This window comes from Oryza sativa, chromosome 8 (genome assembly GCF_034140825.1).
Source record: "Oryza sativa Japonica Group chromosome 8, ASM3414082v1".
Classification (NCBI taxonomy): domain Eukaryota; kingdom Viridiplantae; phylum Streptophyta; class Magnoliopsida; order Poales; family Poaceae; genus Oryza; species Oryza sativa.
Window position 1 is genome coordinate 28,406,943 of NC_089042.1, and position 26,905 is coordinate 28,433,847.

General features: G+C 47.8%; 2 protein-coding genes across 2 annotated transcripts; one reads left to right on the forward strand and one right to left on the reverse strand.

Annotated features, from left to right (window-relative positions):
- Positions 1-5,691: 5,691 nt before the first annotated feature.
- On the forward strand, positions 5,692-11,332 carry LOC4346344 (ABC transporter B family member 1). The gene is made up of 3 exons (XM_015794906.3): positions 5,692-7,077; positions 7,172-7,706; positions 8,859-11,332. The coding sequence occupies exons 1-3, from the start codon at positions 5,924-5,926 to the stop codon at positions 11,202-11,204; spliced, it is 4,035 nt and encodes a 1,344-aa protein (XP_015650392.1). The 5' UTR covers positions 5,692-5,923; the 3' UTR covers positions 11,205-11,332.
- Positions 11,333-13,743: 2,411 nt separating this feature from the next.
- On the reverse strand, positions 13,744-15,874 carry LOC4346346 (uncharacterized). The gene is made up of 3 exons (XM_015792862.3): positions 15,592-15,874; positions 15,195-15,257; positions 13,744-14,003 (listed from the first exon to the last, which is right to left on the reverse strand). Exons 1-3 carry the CDS (start codon positions 15,798-15,800, stop codon positions 13,901-13,903), a joined length of 375 nt encoding a protein of 124 aa, XP_015648348.1. The 5' UTR covers positions 15,801-15,874; the 3' UTR covers positions 13,744-13,900.
- Positions 15,875-26,905: the final 11,031 nt, after the last annotated feature.

Here is a 26,905-nt window from a genome sequence, read left to right on the forward strand (position 1 = left end):
CCCTCTGTATGTACTGTACGGTGGTGACAGAGGAAAGAAGGGCAGGCATGCCACCGCTGAAGAAATAGGCCGTGTTTAGATTTAAACTTTTTTCTTTTGAACTTTTAACTTTTTTATCACATCAGATGTTTAGATATATGTATAGAGCATTAAATGTGGATGAAAAAAATATCAATTGCACAATTTATATGTAAATTGCGAGACGAATCTTTTGAGCCTAATTACGCTATGATTTGACAATGCAATGTGGTGCTACAGTAAACATTTGCTAATAACGAATTAATTAGGCTTAATAGATTCGTCTCGTAGTTTACAGATGAAATCTGTAATTTGTTTTGTTATTAGTATACGTTTAATACTTTAAATATGTGTCGGTATAAAAAAATTGGTACACGAACTAAACACAGACTGAGTTAGCAAGTAACATGAAAAGAAAAGTTACTACTATAAATTAAGCTAGGAGTAGCTTGGAAGAAAGAAGAGATTTCATTTGATCGTGAAACCCGTAGTGCAATCCTAAATTAATTAGCTTGATGCACGAGAAAGACAAATTAAAGGGCAACACACCACTAACTTGTAAAGTGAACTCGATTATAATGTACATTAACCAAAAGGATAGTTAGGGAGTGAGGCTCACATGCAGATGCAGATCGATGCACCACGACACACAAAAATTAAACAAGTATTCCTATACTTCAAAAGAGTACTGTCTGCTTACGTCGTTTGGGACATTCAAATTAATTATCATATAAATTTGCAAGTATATGAGAAATTAAGGTCACGTTCTTTTTCTACCTACAAATTGAAGGACAAGCCTCCTAAGCTTCTAAATGATATGTTTATCTAAAAAACTTTATTCATCATCATTTCTAATAACTTTTTAAATCAACTATTCAACTTTATAATATTTAATTTATTTATTTATGCCATTAAATAATTTTATAAACTCAGTTTCATGCATTATTCATCCGTTTAAAAAGATATTTAAAATACTCTAGATAGAATATAATACGCATTGCTTAAAGGTGCTTGTATACGGCGAGCAAATTTACTGGTCTGTTATATATATATATATATATATATATATATATATATATATATATATATATATATATATATATATATATATATATATATATATATATATATATATATATATATATATATATATATATATATATATATATATATATATATATATATATATATATATATATATATATATATATATATATAGGAAGTGCTTCGGTAATCTGCGATGAGCGTACGACGCTGAACATGCTTGCATCTGCATCGTATATACACGGCATACTACTTAACACATACGCCTTTTTGTAAAAAAAAAATCAACTTATGTCTGCCTATATAAAAAATATAGGCTATGGGTCCCTGTCTCCCTTGTAAAAAAAAAACCCAATTCCGGTGATAAATCTAAATTCACTCTAGGGTTAGATATCTCTTTTGAGAGAGAGGGACTACTAGGTTTGTCTTGCCTTACTAAAATGTACGGGTATCATCATAATCATAAGAGATCTAGTTTATAGTCATCTAAAAACAACCATAAATTTCAGCCAAATTTACACTAGCTATATTGCTTTCCAGATTCATGCATTTCTCCCACTACACACATCTCCTCTCCATCGTGACGTGTGTTCGTTAACCACCTAACACATACCCCCTTTCCCCCTCCCCCCACCCCCATGCCCTACCTCTTAGCCTCGTCGGCACCAGAAAGCAATAACTCCCCATCGCGCCCATTGGCCCACTATCTTGTCGTTGCCTCCGCCTACTAACCATCCAGGATATAACCCTCTGCTAACGACCCTGCCCGACGTCCTCTACTCGAATTAATATGTAGGCTAAGACTCATACGAAGATTAATTTCTAAGAAAATCACAAAGTCTCATCTCATGGGAAGGGATGTATTTTAATCTTTAGTACTATGTTTGCCTTTTCCAAAACAGGGTGATTTTCTTAAAAGAGAAAGCGCTCTTCTAAGCACTTAAGTAATGTGTGGTGGTGAGAATTACGGGACACACACGTGCTCGCTCGCCTCACTAGGCACAGGCCGGTTGGTAGGCATACGTGTGAATGGTCCACAAAAATGGTTTCTTATGCTTATGCAGACACGACTTCTCTTTTTTTTCAGATTGGTTTTGCTGCATAATTTGGTGTTTGGAAACTCATCGCATTCTTGGTGCGTGAAGTGGCGAGGAATCTCTAGATAGGTTACACGCAGCTTATCCGATGGAGATTGTATGGTGTCCTGATCATGCATTCTTATATCTTTGTAAATATCGAGCCACCACCTCTATGCAACACACGCAAAAAAATTATAGGGTTTTGGATACTCCTCTCTACCGCGTAGTTGCTCGTAGTCTACTTTTCATGCCTGCTGGCTAGGGGTGAAAACAGGGTGGGTATTTCCTGATCGCCTGCCCGGGTGTATTAATTTGTGACAATTTTAGGTTAAAAATTGAGGTATTCGGGAGTTTTTACTGTTTTCAGGTCCAAATATAGGTATTTTCTGTTGGATATAAGATCGGGTTTGGGATGACGATATCTTACATATGCGTGTTATCTGGTATAAAACACGGATATTACCTTTTTAAATATCTGGATTTTACCCGAATACTTGACTACCACAAAGTTCGTTCCAACCACAGCCACAAGGCCCAAATAGCCCACTGCTCCACCAACTCACCAGCTAACCACTAATTGTGGTCTAACCCTAGCCGCATACAGCTCACGGGCAATAAGGCAGGCGTCACAACCATACATCTCACTCCACCGCCGTACGGCCACAACCTTCCGCATATCTCTGAAACCTTCGTCTTAGACATCCTGCATCGGGAGAAGGCACTAATAAGGATTTTTGGAATCGCTCGTGCGACTGCTCGTTGTTCGTCCACAACGACTCATCTTCATCTACGTTAGGGTGTTGTGCATCATCAATATCCAATACCGTGCACTGTATATATGTGCAGTGCGTTGTGCTGCTCCACTTCCACAATAGAATCAAAATCGTCGAGATGTATCAATCATGTTTAGTATGTTTGATTTATTTAAGATGGTTCTATTGGTTTACATGTTTAATGTTATGATTTATTTATGGAAAAATTATATCTAGATGTCCATATATTTGAACATTCTTTTCTAACTACACAGCTTCGGTGGCATCTCCGTTACCCACCGCCCATGTACTCCGCCACCCACCGCCGGTCTTACCACTGCTCACGGCCATTCCCTCACGACCCCTACCCTGGAAACCTAAACCCTAGGTTATTCGTAAGAGTTTCGACATCGTCACCAGTGGCGATCCTAGTTACATTTACCCGGTTCCTCGGACCCCAGTAAATTATTCAATTCTAACTAAATTATATGATGTTAATTAGTATATAAGTAAAAATTTAGATAATTGGTACGCATTGGATCCCGGTAATTTTTATTCTGGGTTCGCTACTGGTCGTCACCATTGTTGAGGAGTCGTTGCCATTGGTGAGTCTTCTCCCTCTTCCTTGCTTGGAGTTTGACGACGATTCCTTGAGAAAGGTGACAGGGGAATCTTAATCATATGAGAACTGGCAAATCCCTTAGTAAGGAGCAGACCCAAACCGCCATGACCCATCTGGTGTTGAAAGCCCATGGGTCGAGACTCTTTTTTCACCATGACGGGTTGAGATGATGAAAAATTAGCATAGGCCGACACCAGCTTTGTCTCTAGGCTGGATTTGCCCCTGTCCCCAGTAGTTACTTACTTTTTTTTAATCTAATCTTTTCTTTATTTTTTTTGAGTTGTCAAATTAAATGTGCTACTATAGTAAGTATATAGTACAGTAAATAAATGTTGGTTACTTATGATTGTGCGTACAAGCCATGTAATGACTTACCGCAATGCCGTCCGTGCAATGCGTGAGCGGAATGGATTGGGGTGCGATAAGATGGTTGACGACATTGTTGTAATGGTACAACATTGTTAGAGATCACGTGGTTCCATAAGATAAGTAAAGCGATTGGCCACATAACATTTTCTCCGTTGGCGTGAATCAGCGTAAGTTGCAAGCATTTGGCTGGCCGTGCATCACCTGTGGCATACAGTTACAATAGTAATTAATTAAATTAGTTACTACCATCGTACCATAAAGTAGGAGTATAAAATTACCACACCATGCACCATGGTCCATGGGTGTTTGTGATGAAAATATATCTTTTTAGAAAGAAATACTACTAGTATAAGCTACTTGGGGGTTTGTTTTAAAATTGAAGAAAGAAAGTTTGCAGGAATGGTTTGGTGCGAGAGAGAGATATAGGTGTAGATCGATATGTACGGGTGGACTTGGTGACTGTGGCAGTTAGCATAAGTATTGGAAGAATTTTTTCTTAAAAAAAAAAGATTTGAGACTGCTGGCCGGTCGGGCGGCACCTAGCTAGCAACTCTGTCTGCACTCTGTGTAGGTGTTGAAGGTTTGATTGGAGGAGGAGTAGTACTAGTAGTATTGGCCGTGCTTAGATTTAAACTTTTTTTTAAAACTTTTAACTTTTCCGTCATATTAAATGTTTGGACACATGCATAGAGCATTAAATATGGATTAAAAAAATCAATTGCACGGTTTGTATGTAAATCGTAAGATGAATTTTTGAGCCTAATTACGCCATGATTTGACAATTTGATGCTACAGTAAATATTGACTAATGACGGATTAATTAGGCTTAATCGATTCGTCTCACAGTTTATAGGTGAAATCTATAATTGATTTTATTATTAATCTACGTTTAATAATTTAAATGTGTGTCCGTATACTTAAAAAGAATTTTGGCACACGAACTATGCACAGCCATGCTTAGGAGTACCGATCGAGTACGTAATAGGGAGTAACCTCTCCGTTTCGAAATGTCTGACGCCGTTGACTTTTTAGTACATGTTTGACCGTTCGTCTTATTCAAAAAATTTAAGTAATTATTAATTCTTTTTATATCATTTGATTCATTGTTAAATATATTTTTATGTAGGCATATAATTTTACATATTTCACAAAAGTTTTTGAATAAGACAAACGGTCAAATATTTACTAAAAAGTCAACGGTGTCAAATATTTCAAAACAGAGGGAGTATATACTAGCAGCTAGTCCAGCATGCGCATACATGCATACTAGTACTCCAGTACGAGTTGTACAAATGCGTACAGTGAAAATGGAGTGCGACAACATGTGCATACTACTACTTCTTACGTAGCATAGTGATTTGTGACAGTGGTCGTCGGTCGTCGTTGGAAATAAAAGCTTGATTATATTGTCAAGTGAAGCATGTGGTAGGTTTTGGTTTGGATGATTGGTAGTTAGCTCGTGTGAACTCTGAAGCAACAATATGTGAAAGGACCAACTGCAACATCCTGCCTGCCTGCGGATATTATATTACCGTGGAAAGAGAGAGAGAGATTACCGGAGCTCCGAGCTTGGGGCTCCGGGCGGGTCGGCCGGTGAGGTTGAAGGAGGCCACACACACCCGGTAAGAGTATTACCGTGGATAACTACTACTCTACATGAAGGGAAAAAGGGCTGGCTGGTGTAGAACTAGAAGCCGACTTGGTGTGGCCTAGTGGACCAGGCTTGTTGTGCAAGGCCACGTGCCTTTTCTTTTCTATTAGTCCAGTAGTCTCTCTATTTATAAACATGTCGTCCCCTCTTACCACCAGCCATAAGCCATTAGGCAAGGCAATCCTCCTCCTCCTCCTTGCTCACAGTCACAGATGGGAAGAGAGGAATTGAGCAACTCGTCAACTCAAGAATTGGAGGGTTGAGCTAGAATTATTAGGAAGTAGAGCTAGAATTAGAGAAGAGCAGAGCAGCAAGAGATTATTAGTACAGGAACAGGAGAGCAGAGCAGAGTGCGATCGAGCAAGGGCAGGGCGGCGGTAGGCTAGGCATGGAGGAGGAGATAAAGGGCCGCGTCGTCGTCCTCGGCGCCGATGCCGCCGCCGACCCGGAGCTCGAGGCCTTCCATCTCCCCTCCGCCGACCAGCCCCCGCACTCGCACCTCCTCCACCACCACCATTCTCCACAATCCCATCCTCAACCTGATGCACCAGCAGCAGCAGCGCCACCGCCACCTGCTCCCCTTACTCCTCCTCCTCCTAAGTCGCCGCCGCCGCCTCCCCACATCCAAACCACCGACCTTCCACCGCCCAAGCCCCTCCCGCCGGCCCCGCTCCGTCAACTCTTCAGCTTCGCCGACGGCCTCGACTACGTCCTCATGACCCTGGGCACGCTGGGCGCCCTCGTCCACGGCTGCTCCCTCCCGGTCTTCCTCCGCTTCTTCGCCGACCTCGTCGACTCCTTCGGCTCCCACGCCGCCCACCCGGACACCATGCTCCGCCTCGTCGTCAAGTACGCCTTCTACTTCCTCGTCGTCGGCGCCGCCATCTGGGCCTCCTCCTGGGCCGAGATCTCCTGCTGGATGTGGACCGGCGAGCGGCAGTCCACCCGGATGCGCATCCGCTACCTCCACGCCGCCCTCCACCAGGACGTCTCCTTCTTCGACACCGACGTCCGCACCTCCGACGTCATCCACGCCATCAACGCCGACGCTGTCGTCGTCCAGGACGCCATCAGCGAGAAGCTCGGCAACCTCATCCACTACCTCGCCACCTTCGTCTCCGGCTTCGTCGTCGGATTCACCGCCGCCTGGCAGCTCGCCCTCGTCACCCTCGCCGTCGTCCCGCTCATCGCCGTCATCGGCGGCCTCAGCGCCGCCGCGCTCGCCAAGCTCTCCTCCAGGAGCCAGGACGCGCTGTCCGACGCCAGCGGCATCGCGGAGCAGGCGCTGGCGCAGATACGCATCGTGCAGTCGTTCGTGGGCGAGGAGCGGGTGATGCGGGCCTACTCGGCGGCGCTGGCCGTGGCGCAGCGGATCGGCTACCGCTCCGGCTTCGCCAAGGGCATCGGACTGGGCGGCACCTACTTCACCGTCTTCTGCTGCTACGCGCTGCTCCTCTGGTACGGGGGTCACCTCGTCCGACGCGCCCACACCAACGGAGGCCTCGCCATCGCCACCATGTTCTCAGTAATGATAGGCGGCCTGTAAGTAAAGCTTTGTAGTACTCCGTAGCATATACGTACTCCGATTGGCCGGATTGAGAGTAAAAACAAAACAAAAATCCAATCCGATCCGCAGGGCTCTTGGGCAGTCGGCTCCGAGCATGGCGGCGTTCGCCAAGGCGCGGGTGGCGGCGGCGAAGATATTCCGGATGATGGAGCACAAGCCGAGCATGGAGCGGGAGGGCGGGGTGGAGCTGGAGGCGGTGACGGGGCGGGTGGAGCTGCGGGATGTGGAGTTCTCGTACCCGTCGCGGCCAGACGTGGGGATCCTGCGGGGGTTGTCGCTGAGCGTGCCGGCGGGGAAGACGATCGCGCTGGTGGGGAGCTCCGGGTCAGGGAAGAGCACGGTGGTGTCGCTGATCGAGAGGTTCTACGAGCCCAACGCCGGGACCATCCTGCTGGACGGCCACGACCTGAGGGACCTCAACCTGCGGTGGCTGCGCCGCCAGATTGGTCTGGTGAGCCAGGAGCCGGCGCTGTTCGCCACCACCATCCGGGAGAACCTGCTGCTGGGGAGGGACGGCGCCACGCAGGAGGAGTTGGAGGAGGCCGCCAGGGTCGCCAACGCCCACTCCTTCATCGTCAAGCTCCCCGACGCCTACAACACGCAGGCAAGTATTTTGCTGCTTCCGTCAATTTCCTTCGTTTCACTTGTTGTTGTTGTTGCTGTTTGTCCTTCCTGTCGCTGCCTCTCCTAACCCTGTGAGACGATGACGATCCACCATGCAACAATGCGTTGTGTTTGTTTGTTAGGCAGGCAGCATGAGCACGAGGAGGCATGCTATGCTATCACATTCACACCACGTCTCTCTGCTGCTTCTCATATCATCTCATCTCCCTCCTTTTTAGTTATAGATAGATAGTACATTAGAGATTACTGTACTCGGAGGGAGAGAGATACTCCTAGATAGAGACAGGGAAAGACATGTTATGTTATTATTACTAGGGCCAGGCGGCAATCAATGGGTTGCTTTCGAACGCTGTTCCGAGTTGGTGCAAGTAACATGGACGGATTATTGGATCATGCCAAGATTCCTCCTCCTCTTCCTCCCCCTTTCAAAAGCACAAACCATGGCACCTGCACACTCATCACCTTCTTTCGACTTCTCCATCTACAACAGCTACAGTACCTACTACCACTACGGACTAGTACTAGATCAGAAGATGTGACGCCCTTTTGCAGCACCCACTCATCAACTGCACTTGTCCACTCCAGTGCCCACTGCAGCTCATTGCCAAATTTCAAGGAATCCTAAGCTCGGGATGATTCCATTCCAGCTTGACATTTTGTCAGGAATGTCAGCCCGCTTCTTCCTCCCAATAATCAATCCTTTGTTTTCTTTTCTTTTCTTTTCTTTCCCTCTTGTTTGATGGGGCTCGCCGCTCGCTCATGGAGTCATGAGCTCTTGCCAGGCGGTTTGCTTAATTAAACCTTAACACTCCGGCCCTTCATTAATTATTCTTGCCAGCTGAGTAGCTGACACGCCTGCCTGCTGCATTAGCATTTAGTAACAGGGGGAGTAGTAGTAGGTTAGTTACACAGTAGTGGAGTACTCCAGAATATTGTTGTTCTCGTTCTGCTGCGCACATGACACGGTAGGCAGTAGTATGGCACCCATGAATATGATGCTTTGCTTAACACCATTACTAATTAATTACCTTGACAAGTACAATAAATTGAATGAGTTGAACACCAAGCAAGAAATTAACGAGTAGTAAGCGAATGTTTAGGCTGACGCAAAAAGCATGGAATGGCAATGCAGGTTGGGGAGCGCGGGCTGCAGTTGTCGGGCGGGCAGAAGCAGCGGATCGCCATCGCGCGCGCCATGCTCCGGAACCCGGCCATCCTGCTGCTGGACGAGGCCACCAGCGCGCTGGACTCGGAGTCGGAGAAGCTGGTGCAGGAGGCGCTGGACCGCTTCATGATCGGGCGCACCACGCTGGTGATCGCGCACCGCCTCTCCACCATCCGCAAGGCCGACCTCGTGGCCGTCCTCCAGGGCGGGGCCATCTCCGAGGTGGGCACGCACGACGAGCTCATGGCCCGCGGGGATGGCACCTACGCCAGGCTCATCCGAATGCAGGAGCAGGCGCACGAGGCCGCGCTCGTCGCCGCTCGCCGGAGCAGCGCGCGACCATCCAGCGCCCGCAACTCCGTCAGCTCGCCCATCATCACGCGTAACTCCTCCTACGGCCGTTCCCCCTACTCCCGCCGCCTCTCCGACGCCGACTTCATCACCGGCCTCGGCCTCGGAGTCGACAGCAAGCAGCAGCAGCAGCAGCACTACTTCCGCGTGCAGGCCAGCTCCTTCTGGCGGCTGGCCAAGATGAACTCGCCCGAGTGGGGGTACGCGCTCGTCGCGTCGCTGGGCTCCATGGTGTGCGGCTCCTTCAGCGCCATCTTCGCCTACGTCCTCAGCGCCGTGCTCAGCGTGTACTACGCCCCCGACGCCGCCTACATGGACCGCCAGATCGCCAAGTACTGCTACCTCCTCATCGGCATGTCCTCCGCCGCCCTGCTCTTCAACACTGTCCAGCACCTCTTCTGGGACACCGTCGGCGAGAACCTCACCAAGCGCGTCCGCGAGAGGATGCTCGCCGCCGTGCTCCGCAACGAGATCGCCTGGTTCGACATGGAGGACAACTCCAGCGCCCGCATCGCCGCCAGGCTGGCGCTGGACGCCCAGAACGTGCGCTCCGCCATCGGCGACCGCATCTCCATCATCGTCCAGAACTCGGCGCTCATGCTGGTGGCCTGCACCGCCGGCTTCGTCCTGCAGTGGCGCCTCGCGCTGGTGCTGCTGGCCGTCTTCCCGCTGGTGGTGGCCGCCACCGTTCTGCAGAAGATGTTCCTCAAGGGGTTCTCGGGCGACCTGGAGCGGGCGCACGCGAGGGCGACGCAGATCGCGGGAGAGGCGGTGGCGAACGTGCGCACCGTGGCGGCGTTCGGGTCGGAGGCGAAGATCGTGGGGCTGTTCGAGGCGAACCTGGCGGGGCCGCTCCGGCGGTGCTTCTGGAAGGGGCAGATCGCCGGGAGCGGGTACGGGGTGGCGCAGTTCCTGCTGTACGCGTCGTACGCGCTGGGGCTGTGGTACGCGGCGTGGCTGGTGAAGCACGGCGTGTCGGACTTCTCCAAGACCATCCGGGTGTTCATGGTGCTGATGGTGTCGGCCAACGGCGCCGCGGAGACGCTGACGCTGGCGCCGGACTTCGTGAAGGGCGGGCGGGCGATGCAGGCGGTGTTCGAGGCGATGGACCGGAGGACAGAGATCGAGCCGGACGACGTGGACGCGGCGGCGGTGCCGGAGCGGCCCCGGGGGGAGGTTGAGCTGAAGCACGTGGACTTCGCGTACCCGTCGCGGCCGGAGGTGCAGGTGTTCCGGGACCTGAGCCTGAGGGCGCGGGCGGGGCGGACGCTGGCGCTGGTGGGGGCGAGCGGGTGCGGCAAGAGCTCGGTGCTGGCGCTGGTGCAGCGCTTCTACGAGCCCAACTCCGGGCGGGTGCTCCTGGACGGCCGGGACCTGCGCAAGTTCAACCTGCGGTCCCTGCGTCGCGCCATGGCGCTGGTGCCGCAGGAGCCCTTCCTTTTCGCGGCCACCATCCACGACAACATCGCGTACGGGCGCGAGGGGGCGACGGAGGCGGAGGTGGTGGAGGCGGCGACGGCGGCCAACGCGCACAAGTTCATATCGGCGCTGCCGGAGGGGTACGGGACGTTGGTCGGGGAGCGCGGGGTGCAGCTGTCGGGCGGGCAGCGCCAGCGGATCGCCATCGCGCGGGCGCTGGTGAAGCAGGCGCCCATCCTGCTGCTGGACGAGGCCACCAGCGCGCTGGACGCCGAGTCGGAGCGGAGCGTGCAGGAGGCGCTCGCCTCCTCCTCTGGCTCCGGCCGCACCACCATCGTGGTGGCCCACCGTCTGGCCACCGTCCGCAACGCCCACACCATCGCCGTCATCGACGACGGCAAGGTGGCGGAGCAGGGCTCGCACTCCCACCTGCTCAACCACCACCCCGATGGCTGCTACGCGCGCATGCTGCAGCTCCAGCGCCTCTCCCACTCCCACGTTGCGCCGGGCCCCTCCTCCTCAACAACAACACACGGCACCTAGTATTCGTTTTGATACAACAACATGTTCTTCTTTTGCTGTGTGTTCTTGCTGCTGCTGCTGCTAGATGTTCTAAGAATGAATTAATGAAATGAATTACTATACTGCTAGCTAGCTAGCTCATGATACTACTAGTACTGTGTCCATCGATGGATCATTTTAGCTCGATTCTTCGATTAGTTTGTCCGGAAATCAAGGACCAGCACAAAAGCAGCATGCTCAGTTCGATTAGTTGAGGATGATTGATACACCACCACTGCTGCTGCTGCTGCTGCTGGAGTAGTATAATATTACTCCATTACCAAGTCAATTCGATCAGCAGGTATGACCCGGGATTTAGGGCTTCCTTGTCACTACTACTAGTACAACATTCAGAGTAGTCGTAGGAGTAGGAGTATCATTCGTTCACACTCCAAAGTCCAAAGTAACAGTGTTTTGCAGGCAAGGGATAGGGAGGGAGGGAGGCAGAATTGCAGAAATTCTGGACCCTCCAAAGTTTGACTTGGAAGGACTATCACATGCACATGCAGGCATAATGTTGACGTCTTGTTGTTGCTTGCACATGACATGATCGTCTCCGTCGTGTGCCCCAACACCGACTGCTCGCTCGCTCGCTCGCTGCATGGTCCCTCCCCCTCCCCTCCGGACGGACAAAGCAGTATGGGGGCCTCTTCTATTTCTATTTCATGGATGAACCAAATCCAAATGGCACTGTCAAATCTAAGCCACCATATTTAGTGCTGTCGAAAACTCATGTGCCCCATACTACACTGACACTGCTCTACTCCTACACCTCTCCTCTGTAGAGGTGAGTCCATGGCGAGTCTCCTCTTCTCTTTCTGCGATGGGGTACCTAACACTGCCACTACCACTACCATCAGCAGGGCCAGTGTCAGTGTGTGTGTCTGTACTACTGTACTACCAGTACTGGAGTAGTAGTACTCCAGTAGTAGAGCAGGGCGCGTGTTTGTGTATCTGGTCTGACGAGCAATGAGCACAAGTGTGGGCGAAGGAGCTCAAGTCACCACCCTAGTCTTTGTGGGGTTGGCCATGTCAATTGGCGCAAGGCGAGCTTGTGGATGCTGCCAGAAACAAGGCAAAAGAGAGATCTGAAACAAGTGGCACACCCTAAACAAACTGCAACTGGATCAGTGAGTGGTAGTATATCAGCCAGCCATTGCTTTGCTTGGCATCAAAGATAGATTGCCATGCTCCTGCCCCTGCTGCTGCTAATCATCCAGGGCGCCTCGATCCGAAAGGACAGCCATGGAATCATTAGTCCTTTTTCTCTCTTCCACAATCCACAGCCGGCCCGGGCGGGCGGCTGGCATGTGTTGTGTTTGTGTCGATTGGAGAACAAGAGCAGCAACTGCACAACAAGATGATGAGCATGGATGGTGTTGTGGTGGGGTTGAGCGAGCGCGTGACAGGTTTTGGCCCCTTGCTCTTAATTTTCTTTTCAGCATCTGGATGGATTCTGGAGATCCAAATCCAATCCAACTCATCGCCAATCACCAGGGGAAGGGAGACGGGGGAGTCAGCTCATGGGGCTTCATTCTGGCACTTATAACTTATTACTCCTACTACGTGTAGTACTTTATTACAGACATGATTGGGAGCATGAAAGTGAAAGAAAGATAAGGAGTATAGGCAGGACAATTGCACAACTGGCGATGATGCAAACCAATTGATTTCGCTAGCTTAGCTTGGCCCCCCGGCATGCATGCATGCATGTCCAACACCCAGCATAGTAGAGTACAGTAGTAAGTAGTATATGCATCTTGACGCCCGCACACAAACAAGGAGCGTGCGTGCATTGCATCGCTATGTCCTCTATAGCTGCTATTATGACAAAAGCTGCATCATCAAAGGCATCTTTCTACTCATTTCATCTCCATCATTCACCTTCTCGCCCTTTCTATGCAATGCAGACTTCCATTCCAACAAGCCAACAGCCCAGGTCAGGTGACCATCACGCACTTGCGATCAACAAGTAGATTAGATAAGGAGGAACATTTGTCAACATTGACAGCCCTATTGATTAATATGGCACCGCCTATTCCTTTTCAACTCGTCCTTACACCAAACCAAAACACACTACTAGTAGTTGCCAGTAACACGTGACGGTGCAACCTAATACATGCTAAAATGCATATTACAGCTGCATAAAGCCCCAGACGACACCATCAACATGGCCCAGAGACTCAGTGGGGAGACATGACCAGGTCATGGAAGGGTAGATCCAGAATGTGCAAAAGATCATATGGGGCGTGAAAAACAGATCAACACACCTGTAAAGGCACAATCTATATTTATGTGGCCAATACTCTGGGCCTATATGTAGTTTACCTATGCCATACAATGCTCATTGCTGGTAGTCCCTACAGGCATAAGGCAGCCATAGCATGTGAGGCAAAGCGCATCCATCAACGCCCCTTGCCTTTGGTAGCTTGTGCTCAAGCCAATGCCAATAAACCGATAAGACGTTTTGATCCCAAGCACTGACTGAGGTAACTGATATTCAATCAGAAGCGAGACAAAATGAGGCAGGCAAAACAGAGTAACCCTTGGCTTCTTAAAAGTAAATTCTTGGACCAACAGACACCATCAAGTCAACTCCATTAACTACTAAGCAGAGCAAGTACATACGTACGGCAGTGACAAAAACATATGAGTAAAAACCAGGAACAAGAAGAGGTTCACATGGACATGAGCTTCAGGCCATTGTCAGGCATCCCCATTCCAGCAGCAAGCTCTGCATCAAGTTGAGTATGTGGGGCTGGCCCTGACATTTGCTTGATCCTACAAGTATCGCAAAGTCATTATTAGATATAGCATAGTAGATTGAACCGTATCACTTTGCACAAAGAAAGAAATGTTTCTGTAGCACATACTCCCTCTGGTTTCATAATTCTTGATGTTTTGTGTAAGGCTGAGGTCAAGCTTTTATAACTTTAATAATATTTGGTTTAAAGCCACTAGAACAACATATATAGATTTTTCTTAAAATTACTATAATAAAAGTAAAAATGTATTTATTTAGTGTATATATTATAATAGAAAATCATAGTCTAGGATATATTTTGGAGACTGTGTCATTGTTCAAAACGTCAAGAATTATGGAACCGGAGGGGATAATTAACTAGTATTTTAACTTTCAAGCTCAAAGTTACAGAGCTGAAGACCAACTATCTACACTGATGTAGTGATATATACGATGTAATTATAAGTACTTTTGAATACGGATCTAATAAATTTAATTGTGTCACAAAACATTATATCCTAATAGAGTAATTGTTAGTCAAAGTCTTGTCCTAACAAAACAAATATTTTGAAACCGAAGGAGTAATAGATAGGTACAGCGAAGTAGATTGAACAACTTCAGTAGATTAAGCTGCATAGTAGTACCACAACAGAGACCTTTTCTATACCACATAATTATTACGCTGGTGTTTTAACTTTCAAGCTCAAAGTTATAGAACTGAAGACCATCTAGCTACACGGATATAAATGATATGTACTAGCTGCATCCAAAACAAAAGGACTTTCGTCTTCTGTAAAATTTGTCAAAAGTTGGTACTTGCAGCTTGTTACATTATATGCTCTAGGCAATTGCGTTTACCAAACAACAAAAATTTGTTGCTGAACAACAAAACGTGTGCATGTATACATTATTGAAACAAAGTACTATCTCGTCAAAACTGTAGAAGACAACCTAGAGCAGAATATTTTTTCTGTTTAGCTCCAATGTCATGAAATGCAATAAGGAATAGAGATGCTTGTGACCATAAAATTTAAGAAGTTAGTATGTTTTCAGTAACCATGATGGAGGTAATATATATTGACACCCTACAATGTCATGACACCATATAATATATATTAGCTCCATGACATGCAGTGCAGTAAGGGTCTGTGATGCTGGAATGTGGCAGGTTACCAATATGTATTCTTCTTAGAAGAGAGATTTAAAAGTAGCAAGGACAAGGCGATCACCTTTTCTTGTGGCGCTTTGAGCGGTAGTGCTCCTCCTTGACACTCTCACTTGCAAAGTAGCGACTGCAGGCGACAACCAACATAGCAAGCATGCATTATATGATTGGTATCAGAAATAAACGGCGAGAGTTGAACATATTATTTGATTGATAAGGGTTGCAGGCATTGCAAGAATCAACGAGACTAAATTATTGGTTTATCACAGGAGTTACAGTTCAATTCAATTAAAGGCAGCGTGCAAACTACGAGAATCAGTGGTTATATTAGACGTGTAAATGTTCGTCAATATATATATATATAGAGAGAGAGTTCGTTGCAGGAAGCAAAGGCGTATTCCTAGTTGGAGATTCGATATAAAGGGGGGGCAGAGCAGGGACAGTAGAGAGGGGGCACATACTCGCAGTGGAGGCAGTAGAACTGTCCCATACCGGGGAGGTCCTCGTCGACGGGGAGCTGGGTAGCGTCGGCGTCCTTGCCGGCGTCGGCGAGCTTGACCAGCTCGTCGTAGACGGCGTCGTCGGCCTTGACGAGGAACTTGCCTCGGCGGGCCGTCTTGTGCGAGAGGCGGCGCTTCTTGACCTTGCGGTGCGGGCACTTGCCTCCCATCTGAGCGGCGGAGGCGGAGGCGGCGGCGGCGGGGAGGGGGAGCAGCAAACCCTAGACCCGGAGAAGAGGGGCGCAGGAAGACGAAGGAGTCGAATGACCAAGTAATAAAGCCCAACTACATAGTCCAGTACATAACACTCTTGTCTTGTGACAACAATGGGAAGCCCATCAGGCCCATGATGAAGTAATGCACGACGGCAGCCACTTAGACCTAGACTTGGGCAGCACAAAAGTACACCGAAGGTCCCTCAACTTGTCATCTAAGATACAAAATCATCCCCAACCATAAAACAAGATAATATGGCATCCCTCAACTCACAAAACCATTCATTTTAAGTCCTTATGTGGTTTTGACCCCGGTTTTATCCGACGTGACGGCTAAGTCAGCGTGAGACCAACATGTGCCCCATGTGTTGGGATGCCAAGGCAGCACACTCTCCCTTTCCCCTCTCTCTCTCTCTCTCACACACACACACACACACACACACACATTTCTCCTCTCAAGGAGCACGGCTGGTAGGGGAGGAGTGCTGGCACGGTGGGCGCGCCGGCGAGGGAGGAGCGCGGTTGAGAGGAGGGCAAGCGTGACGGGCGACGGTCGGCGATGCGGAGCACGATGACGACTCGGGGCCCCTCCCATTAGCCCTATCCCTGCCACCGATCGCCCGTCGCGCCCCCCGCCTCTCTGCTCTGCATGCGCCTGGAGCCGCCGATGACGACGAGGCCGAGCGGCGCGGAGTCATCGGCGCCGTCGCTCCCAATCCGCAGCCGCCTGCCACCGCCGCCTCTCCGTCACCGCGCTTGCCCGCCGACGCCGCTGCTCCGCCCCTACGCTCGCTCGTCGCCGCCGCCGCTGCTTCACTTGCTATGGCCGCCTTTCTGGTGCGGTGGCGGCTCCTTCCCTAGCGGCGGCAGTCCCGCCTCGCCTCGCACCCTCCTCTCCTGCCTCACCCTGCAGGCCTCCTCCCCACCCATCGGCCAGCCTGTGCAGAGAAGTGAGACAGAGAGAAGGGAGAGAATAGAGGAAAGAGAGATGGTGTTGGCGTGGACACCCTGACATGTGGGGCCACATGGATCCCGCGCTGACTCAGCCGCCATGTCAGACAAAATGGGGTCAAAACCACTGAAGGATCTAAAAGTTAACAGTTTTGTAAGTTGAGGGAAGTCATATATTTGGTTTTGCAATTGGGGGACGATTTTGTAACTCGATGACAAGTTGAGGATGACAAGTTGAGGGACTTTCGGTGTACTTTTTCCACTTGGGCAACTTTATCTGGAGGAAAACGTCCATATTCACTCCCTCAAATATAACCGAATTTAGTTCGCATCCCTCAACCTATCACCTGCTTCAATTATGAAAACCAGTATTTTGCCTCCTCGAATGGTTTTGAAGATAGTTTTATCATACATGGCGCTTATAAGTCAATATAGTTAACGGTTTTGTCTGATGAAAGGCGATATAAAGAGAGGAACGGTTATGCCACTGACATGTGGGTCGCATTATTTTTTTTATTTTTCTTTGGCTGTATTGCCACTTATACGCCATATTGGATGAAGACTATATCAAGATGTTACGAATGTGCCACATTGGACAAAATCACCTTCAAAAACGTTTGCAGAGGCAAAATAATATTTTGATAGTTGAAAGAAACGATAAACCAGATTTTATGGTTGAAAGATAAGACCTAAATGTAAATTGCACTGGAGGAAGTTAAAATGCACGTTTTCTCTCCTCTGGAGGATCAAAGAGAGAAAAGCCCATTTTCCTTGAAGAAAAATTCAAAAAAAAAGGAAAAGTAAGTGCTGACCGATAAGGGAAACAAAAAAAATTGGTTTGGACGAAAAAAAGTTGGATTTCTAAGAATTAATTCATATTAGTATCATTCGGCTTGTAGGCATATAGGTATAGAAAAATAGAAGAAAAATTTTCATTCCTATTAGATGTAGAGAGAAAGCATATGAAAAATTTCATCCACCCAAACCTCTGGGAAAATTCCTACGAATTCCTGTTCTTTCACATTTTCTATTCTTATATGTTTAAATTCCTCCAAAACAAATAGGCCATAAGTAGATCCAACCTTTATGGACCCATAAGTAGATCCAACCTTTATGGACCCTTTGATTTGTAGGAAAACATAGAAATTTTAAAGGATTTTTAATCCTATAAAAAATTTTTGTGTGAAGACCTTTAAAACAATGGATTAAATCCTATCATACAATTTAAAATTTCTATTGAATGGACAATAAAAAGAGATTTTGAGGAAACTTTAAAAAAACTCCAACCTTTTAAAAATTTTCTTTTGACTTTATCTCTCTTATTCGATTTTTATGTTCTTTTCGCTGGTCAATCAAACAACCATTCCTATATTTTTTCCTATATTTTTCGTATATTTTGTAATATTTTATTTCACACTTATTATCTTATTATCATTTATGCGATTTAAAGAGGCACCTTTATACTGTAGTACTAGTAATAGTTTGGGAAAGGAAAACTCGTTTGTCCTTTCGATCGGCCGTGCCCCCGTGCAGTGCAATGGTGAAATGGTGGTGTTGGGTTGGGTAAGGTCGTGTGGTGGCAGTGGTGCCGTGCTGAATATGGCACGTCGTGTCTGATCTTGAGTGTCGGCGTCCGCTTGCGTGTTGCGTCTGCTTTTTTTCATGCTCATATGTAGGGATGGCAATGGCCCCGTTCCCCGTTCATCGGTGGGGAATTCCTCTATTAGGGTGAGCTATCGGGGTAAATTCATCCCCCACGGGGTAACAAACGGTCAAAAGCAGGCCCCGTCGGGTGGGCCGGGGGCGGGGCCGTTCCACCACTCCCCGGCCCCGTATCCCCATGGGGCTCCAAGATATAACGTCCCATCAGCAAATTTCTTAGGTTGCAGTCCATTTAGGCCCAATTAGAAGCAATATATATATAGAGAAACCCTAACTTTTCAATCCCGTCCCCACTTCCTCCTGGCCGCCGCTCGCAGGCATGGTCGCACTCGCACGGAGAGAAGTCCCGATCCCCTTCGCATTTTTCTGGATCCGCCGATCCCCTTTCCTCTCTTTTCACTAGTTCGCCGGTCTAGCCCGCCTCTTTGCCATCGCTATTGCAGCGCCGTCGTCAGTTTGTGACTGGAGCCATGGCGGCCTCGACTCCCCGCGGCGGCGCCCTCTCCTGCTCCACCTCCACCCCCAGCGACTCACAGCGGCGTCGCCCTCATTTTCTCCGCTCTTGCTGACCAGGAGTGATGATGCCGTCGTGAGACGCAAGCTACCTGCACGGCATTAACTCGATCTGATTTTAAAGCATCAACATGTAGTACTTATCTATTGCTTTAGTGTGTGCGCCACTCGTATTCACTGGTGCATCAAGTTTCTGTTTCTATTGTACATCTACATTGGATTTTGAAGTTCTTCACCCTTGCTTCCTTTCATTGGTGTGAACTGTATTTGTAAACTCTTTATCATCTGTTCCTGCTCAATTGTTCTATGTATATTGGTGTTTGTTTGTTGGGTGCTAGGACCCGCGGGTGCCCCGTACCCGCTGCGGGGACGGGGACGGTGAGAAACCTTCCCCCGAGCACGGGGATGGGGATGGCGAACGGGGGAATTTCATCACCTCGGGGGCAGGGACGGGGTAGTGAAACCCGACGGGTGCAGCCCCGTTGCCATCCCTACTCATATGCATGGAACCTCCTTGTACCACATCAGTACAATTGCTGCGATCAAACTGCAGTTATGTAATACTTCCTCCGTCCCATAAAAAATCAAACTTATACTGGATGTGACATATCAATCAAACTAATACTGGATGTAACATATCCTAGGACTACGTATATGGACATACCTCTGTCCAGATTCATTATACTATAATGTGTTACATCCGATTTTTCATTTTTTTTAACGGAGGGAGTATTTCATTGATCAATATCAACCCACGGAATCTTAAAACTCATCATGCAAATATACCACATAATCATTCACCACTAATAATTACATATCAAAACTCATAAAAGCATACTACAACATCTATAATTTATTGAATCCACAAGCTTATGCAATCATCAAAACTTATGGAGTATCATTTTCATAATATTTAAATATGCATTGATTTATAGTACTTAAAGGACATTTATCTATATAGTATTCAGCATCAAAGATATCATTTAGTTTGTATTGTGATAATACTTATAAAACCTGACTTACTAATAAACCATGATTTCTCATCAATTTTTTTCCATATCTCTCGTTTCTTGCGACGTAAATCTTGATCAAGATTTTAATTTTTTTTTCTACGATTTCCTATGAAGTATACTAAATTTATCTCTCTCCAAATATAATTTGACAAATCATTGTTGTTAATAACAATATCATTTTTACTTCTAACTTTATCTTCTGAAGTATATTTAAAATTACTTAGCAATTCCCACGACGAAACACCTAGATTTAAAATCCCTTATATCATGTGACGGAGTGGGTAGTAACTTTGATACTAGACAACACCTAGTAACTCGGCGTTTGTGGCATGTCAATTCGATCCTGGCCTACAGCATCGAAGTACCCTTGCAAATGCATCATTGTCAGGTCGACTGCACACGCACGCCAATAACTTGCCAGCACTACCAATCGATCATGCATGAAGATATATCGATCGTCGACCGGTGGAAGAGCAATCTCTCTCAATCTCGATCTCGATCTCGATCCCGATCCCGATTCCGATCCCGATCCTGATGGATGGATCAGTTTGCGTTACGGTGATCGATATGGACGGCTTACCTGCACGAATGATTAATGCATTATTCACATTAACTCATGCTAGCTGGTAAAGTAGTAGCTTCATAATGGCAATGGACTTGATCCGATGATGATGGTCTCATCTGCTGGAGATCAGTTTCCGCGTGCATTGCATAGTGATGAGCAGTAGGAGCGATAGATATATCGACGTACGTTTCGATGAGGAGGTGCATATCGTCATAGATGGAGTACACTTTTACTCCATGCATCTGCACAGAGCTCAACAGTACGATCAAGCAAGCAGCCGGACAGCTGACAGTCCTAGTACTACCTCCGTCCCAAAATAAATGCAGCCGTAGAAATCCGTGTCCAACATTTGACTATCCGTCTTATTTAAAAAATTTATGAAAAATTTTAAAAAAATTAGTCACACATAAAATACTATTCATGTTTTATCATCTAATAACAATAAAAATAGTAATCATAAAAAAAATTTAAATAAGACGAACGGTCAAATGTTAAAGATAAATAGTGTAAAAATGTACTTATTTTGAGACGGAGGGAGTAGTATCTTTTCTTGATTCGATTTCTGGATCCATCTCCTTTATTAGTATTCGTACTTGTTGCCTCCCTCGATCGATCAAGACGTGTCTTGGATCACCAATAAAAATTGCAATAGCAGTGATGCGTTTTTAGATCGACCTGTCTGCTTCCTCTCCTTGTCTCAAGTAGTCAACAATCTTATGAACCCATTTTGCAGCGCTTAACAATCTTCCAACGAACCTTTGCATCAATGCAAAGTTGTACTGTAAAAGTACATACTCACTCCTACTACGGTATCGTCCATCCATGGCTCCTCATGCCTAGAGCATCTTCAAGATTCATGCTAGCCATACGGCTCTTCCTATCAAATTCTAGCGACATTGCATTCGCAGGCTCTCGACAGCTGCAAAAGACCAGCTCCCACCACCTTACAGAGATGTTGCAGGAAGAAATGCTTCAAAACCACAAAGATATTAGACACACGGAAGACGGGGGCCGGGTTGGCCTAGTCTGCACCAAGCAGATTTATGAAAGTATCCCAGCTCCTCTACCCCCTCGCCAAAACTGAGAAAATTGCATATCTACCATTGCATAAGATTGGCTTCGCAGAAATATCATCACTTAAATCGGCTTCGCTAAAATACCACTCCTAACTAGAACGGCTTCGCCAAAATGCCATTTTGGACAAAAATGACCCTGGTTCATCTCCCTTCCTCCAATGCCGGAGGAGCTTGTCGGCAGCCACCGGTGCCACCTTGCCGGCGACGATGGGGGCGCTGCCCTCCTCGTCGTCCCCACCTTTTCATCCTGCCCGCTGCGCTAGGAGGAGGCCATAGCCGACGTCATCAACGTTGATGGGGCCGAACTCATCGGCGACGGAAGCGGAGCGGACGAACTCACCGGCGATGAGGGTGACGCGTTGAGGTGCGGCGGAAGAACTCGTTGAGGATGGTGTCGGTGACATGGGATCAAGAGTATCATGACTAGAGGTTTGAGGCAGACACAAACGCCCACGTGGCCTGGCACCCTCGGGGGACGTCGGGCCCGAGGGTGATGTGTTCGCCCTCCTCTTAGTCCCCCCGAGGGGGTCGGGCCGCACCCGCCTCGGCCCCGAGGGCCGAGGCGCCCCGACCCCTCGTGGGTTTTCGCTCCGCGTGTATGGGTTAGGTGAGCACAGTGGGGCTCACCTAACCACATTTATTGCGGTTTGGCTGAGCGTGTCACGCCGCATGTAACGCAGTGCAGTGCACTCATTTATCCGGTCTGTGACCAGTCACAGACCGGTCAGATCGCGGGTTAGGTGGCGACAGGCGGTCTGACGCACGCCTCGCCCCATCCCGTCAGGACGAGGGCTTCTAGGCGCTCGTCCCCAGCTGGAGCTAGCGTGTTACCTCCCAGAGATGGCACGTTAGTCCTGATCAGATATATGCCAGGCTTCATCCTAACCATTACAAGCAAGATGTTGTGTGAAGAAGGGCGAACATGTAGATTGCTAAGCTGACACGTGGTGGACAAGAATGACCGACGTGACTGGTCTGACTCCGGTCATGTCGTCAGCAGGTGGCCACAATTCCACGTCGCATCTGCTCCCGGCGAAAGTGGAGGTAGTTGTGGGCCGTCCCATCAGAAGGTGACTCGGACGGCAACGATACAAATCTCCGTCCATTTATGAAAAGGTGGGGGAAGTCCCCACAAAAAAGAGGGAAATGGTGCATGTGGTATCCCCTTAAGATATAAAAGGAGGACCTTGCCCACTGAGAGAAGAGATTTTTTTGGACTTTTCTAGATTGGGAACCTAGAACGAGGGAGAGGCTGGCTCATACTTTGTAGCTCCTTCATACACAGATCTCCCAAAACACAGGAGTAGGGTATTACGCTTCTCAGCGGCCCGAACCTGTATACATCGCCGGCGTCTTGTGTGCTTCCTGTCTCGCGAACCTTCCACAGATTGGGAGCTTAGAGTCTCACCCAGGGTCCCCGGCCGAACCGGCAAAGGGGGGCCAGCGCGGTCTCCCGGTGAGGAGCCCCACGCTCCGTCAGATGGGGCGGTGCGTCGAGGCAGCAGATGAACTCGCCGGCAACGGGGATGATTCGTCGAACTCGTCGGCGACGGAGGCGGCGCGTCGTGGAGACTAAAGGCGTTGGGGGCCGCGCAGCTAGGTGAGGCGGACGAACTCGCCGAAGAAGACCACCGTCGACCTCTCCTCATCTCACCTGCCACTACTACGCCGCGCACCATTGCCGTTTGCTCGTGCCGGAGGTGGAAGAGACAGATGCAGGGTCATTTTTGTCCAAAATGGCATTTTGGCGAAGCCGTTCTAGTTGGGAGTGGTATTCTAGCGAAGCCAATTTAAGTGATGGTATTTCTGCAAGCCAATCTTATGCGATGGTAGATATGCAATTTTCTCGCCAAAACTAGAGTTTCATTTGGAAATGTAAAGCCCCTCCGATGGTCCAATTCTTCATGTGGCTGCTTGCGAAGGAAAGATTGCCGACAAGAGTAAACCTCCACAAAAAAAACACATTGTCCCAACACCGATCTGTGAGCTCCGAAGTGGAGAAGAAGAGACTGCAACACATCTCTGGTGGTGTTTGGGAAGGAGGGGACCTCTATCTGAGCTGTCCATTTGCTGTTTTTCGTAGTATGACCTATTCCTTGCTCATATTGATCGCTAAATACATCGAGGACGCCATGCTTTGGGTGGAACGTCTCTATAGCGAGGATAGAGTAGTTGTGGACTCCTGGTAAGGAACTCTTCCCCCCTCCCCCTCAAATCCTATCTTACTATAAAGTTATCCTCCACTAACTCCTTAAGCTTAACATGCAAAGATGCCACATCATCATACACTAACAAGATGCCACATCATCATCCACTAATTAACAAGATGCCACATCATCATCCACTAACAATCATCACATTTAAACATCATGCAAATATGATATATCTTTATAGTTTTTATAATTTAAGAGCTTTTCAAATACAAACATGTTAAATTATCATCCAACATAATTCACATAATGTTTCAATGTATATCTTTATTATGTTTTATGATATCCTATATACTTATATAGTTCATCCTCACTTAGTTAGTGCTTAAATGATTAATCTATGGTCCAAATTATTTTTCTCCTTTTTTCCTCTAATTAAGTCATATACATAAATTGTTTTTAGCCTTTAGATGATTAATCTACGGTCCAAACTATCTCCCTACTTTTCTTCTTCCATAAAGTCATACCACCCTATTTTTTACGTTTGAATCACCATTCTACGTACTATTTAAATTTAAATTATCATAAACCACATTAATTTACTTAATCTGATGTTATCTAGCTATCTTACACGTTTTTTTTATTGTTATCATACTAAATTCCCGCAGCAATGCGCGGGGTTTCACCTAGTCTAATGTAATCTAATCCCCTTTAACAAACCTTTGCTAATGAAATTCAGGTGGGGAAGCTCTCCCCCTGTGAAAGTTCAAAAAAAATGTGAAGGGATGAAAATGTTATCAAATCGGGTTTTAGGGCATCGGAGGAGGGAGGTAGCTAGGAAGACTTCTGGGTTGAACACAGTCTCTTTTTTCCTTCCTTTTTCCTATGGCATATAACTTTTTGTAAAAAAAAAGAATTTTAGGTATACATCATGTCCTTGGCAGGCTGACTAATCGACTATATGTGTTGGCCAAACTTGCTCAATGAATTGGCTCACTATAAGGGTATTTGGAGAGCCAAATTCTGGTAGCACTACTATAAAAAAGCCCATAGAGATCGGCACTACAGGTACTGGAACAGCTAAAACCAGCACCTATAGTGATTTTTCCTCCTCCACGGACTGAAAATACAAAAAACCGGCACCTTTAAGAAACTATAGGTGTCGGTTCTAAAGAAAAACCGACACATATAGTATAGGTGCCGGTTTTTTAAAAAAACCCGGCACCTTTGATATGCTACATGTGTCGGTTACGTAAAAACCGGCACCTATAATAAATTATAGAAAACCGAGTTGAGCCGCCGAGCCGATCTAGCCCGACGCGGCGACGCATTGGCCTTTCCCTATATGAGTCAACCTTATCTGCTATCTCTCTCTCCATCTCTCTGCTCGTCTCTCTCTCTCTCTCTCCTCTCACTCGGCTCTCTCACTTCTCGCGCAAGCGGCGGTGGCTAGAGGGGAGCCGGTAGGCAACGGGTGGCAGCGGCACCCTCCCCTCCACCGGATACGGTGGGAGGGGAGGCAGCAGGCGGTGGGCAACGGGCTGCGGCGGCACCATCCCCTCCGCTGGATCCGGCGGGAAGGGACGCAGCAGGTAGCGGCGCAAGAGGAGAGACGACGGGCGACAGGTTGCGGCGGCGCCCTCCCCTCTTCTCTAGATCTGGATCCTCCTCCACTACTCTCGCCGCCACCGCCATCGATCTCTTTTTCTTCTCTTCAGATCGACATGGATCCATCTAGCTATAATTTTTGTTGATGTTTTATTTTGTGAATTTGTTGTGATGTCAGTTTATTTTGGTGACGATTTGTGGATGATTTTGGGTTTGGGGATATCAATTTGATTTTGAGATGGGCGCATGCGCGGTGACGGCACTGGGTAAGTTCGGCTTGGATTCGAGCTGGCTCTTTTTTTTTTGGCCTGAGCAATGCTAAAGGTGCCGGTTCTATTTTCCATATAGGTGTCGGTTGCTAGTATTGGTGCCGACCAATTGGTGCCGGATGAAAAATCGGCACCTATGGCCTGTTAGGAACCGACACCTTTGGCCCTTTTTTAAGTAGTGTAGCCTCTTAGATATTTCGGCATTAGTTAGCTTCAACGTGATTTATGTGTCCATCTTAGCATACTTTTTGTTCATTTAGTTATGAATCTTAAATCCTTTTCACATATCAAGCTCTGCTGGACTACTGTTGATGCTTACAAATTCACCATTCAAAGACACTCAATGTATGATGTACCCAATGCAACTTGTATATAAGAAAATAGATAGTACACACAGTAATCCATAGAAATTGACAAGAAGAACCTAATGCGAATTTGATTTCAACCACACTACACTTATAGTACTACATATGTACTTTATCAAAACATCTCCAACATAGTGGCAAATCTTACTCTCTATTTGTCCATTTGGGAAGCTATCCAAAAAGAATCCTCTCCATATTTGTTGTTAGATCCAATAGTCTCTCTATCTACCACTCTTCAAATTTTACTAGCTTCGCATGTCAGTTTCTCAGCACCTCTCTTCTTCTCTCTTGTTTTCCCCACCCACCCATCGGTGCGCGGGAAGCGACGTCGACGGTGATAAGGCGCACGGCTCTTGGGGTAGGTGCCCACGAGGTTGTAGAGTGCGTTGTTCACCACCGCGGGCGACGAGCGATTGCACCAGTCCCGTGTAGTGTCTCGCCTGCTCCATCGGCGCGGCCTTGAATGCGCGACCAAGGGGGCAGCGTCGGATGAGGCAACGACAATGGAGGCAAGCATGGGAGGTGGTTCAGGAGGATAGGGAAAGAGAGGGGAGCGCTTGGAAGCCCAGTAGGGCGACAAGATCCTCAACTACCGTCGGAGGGGGTAGCGTAGGGACCGGCACACTGCCGTTGTCGATGGACTCGGACACGCGGGCACAACCCCTTCAGGGGCGGGGAAGACGATGATGGGGAAGACACGAAGGATGGTGGTAAAGGCGACGACAGATGTCGGCGATAGCGATGAATGGGGAGGCCACAACGGGAAAGATGCGGGAGAGAGAGGGGGATGAGGAGAGATTCATGGTGGGGCCCACAAAATGGCCAACCAAATAGCATGGCCAAATTTGGCTAGTATCCAGGCTAGCCATACAAGCCATCTGGGTTGGA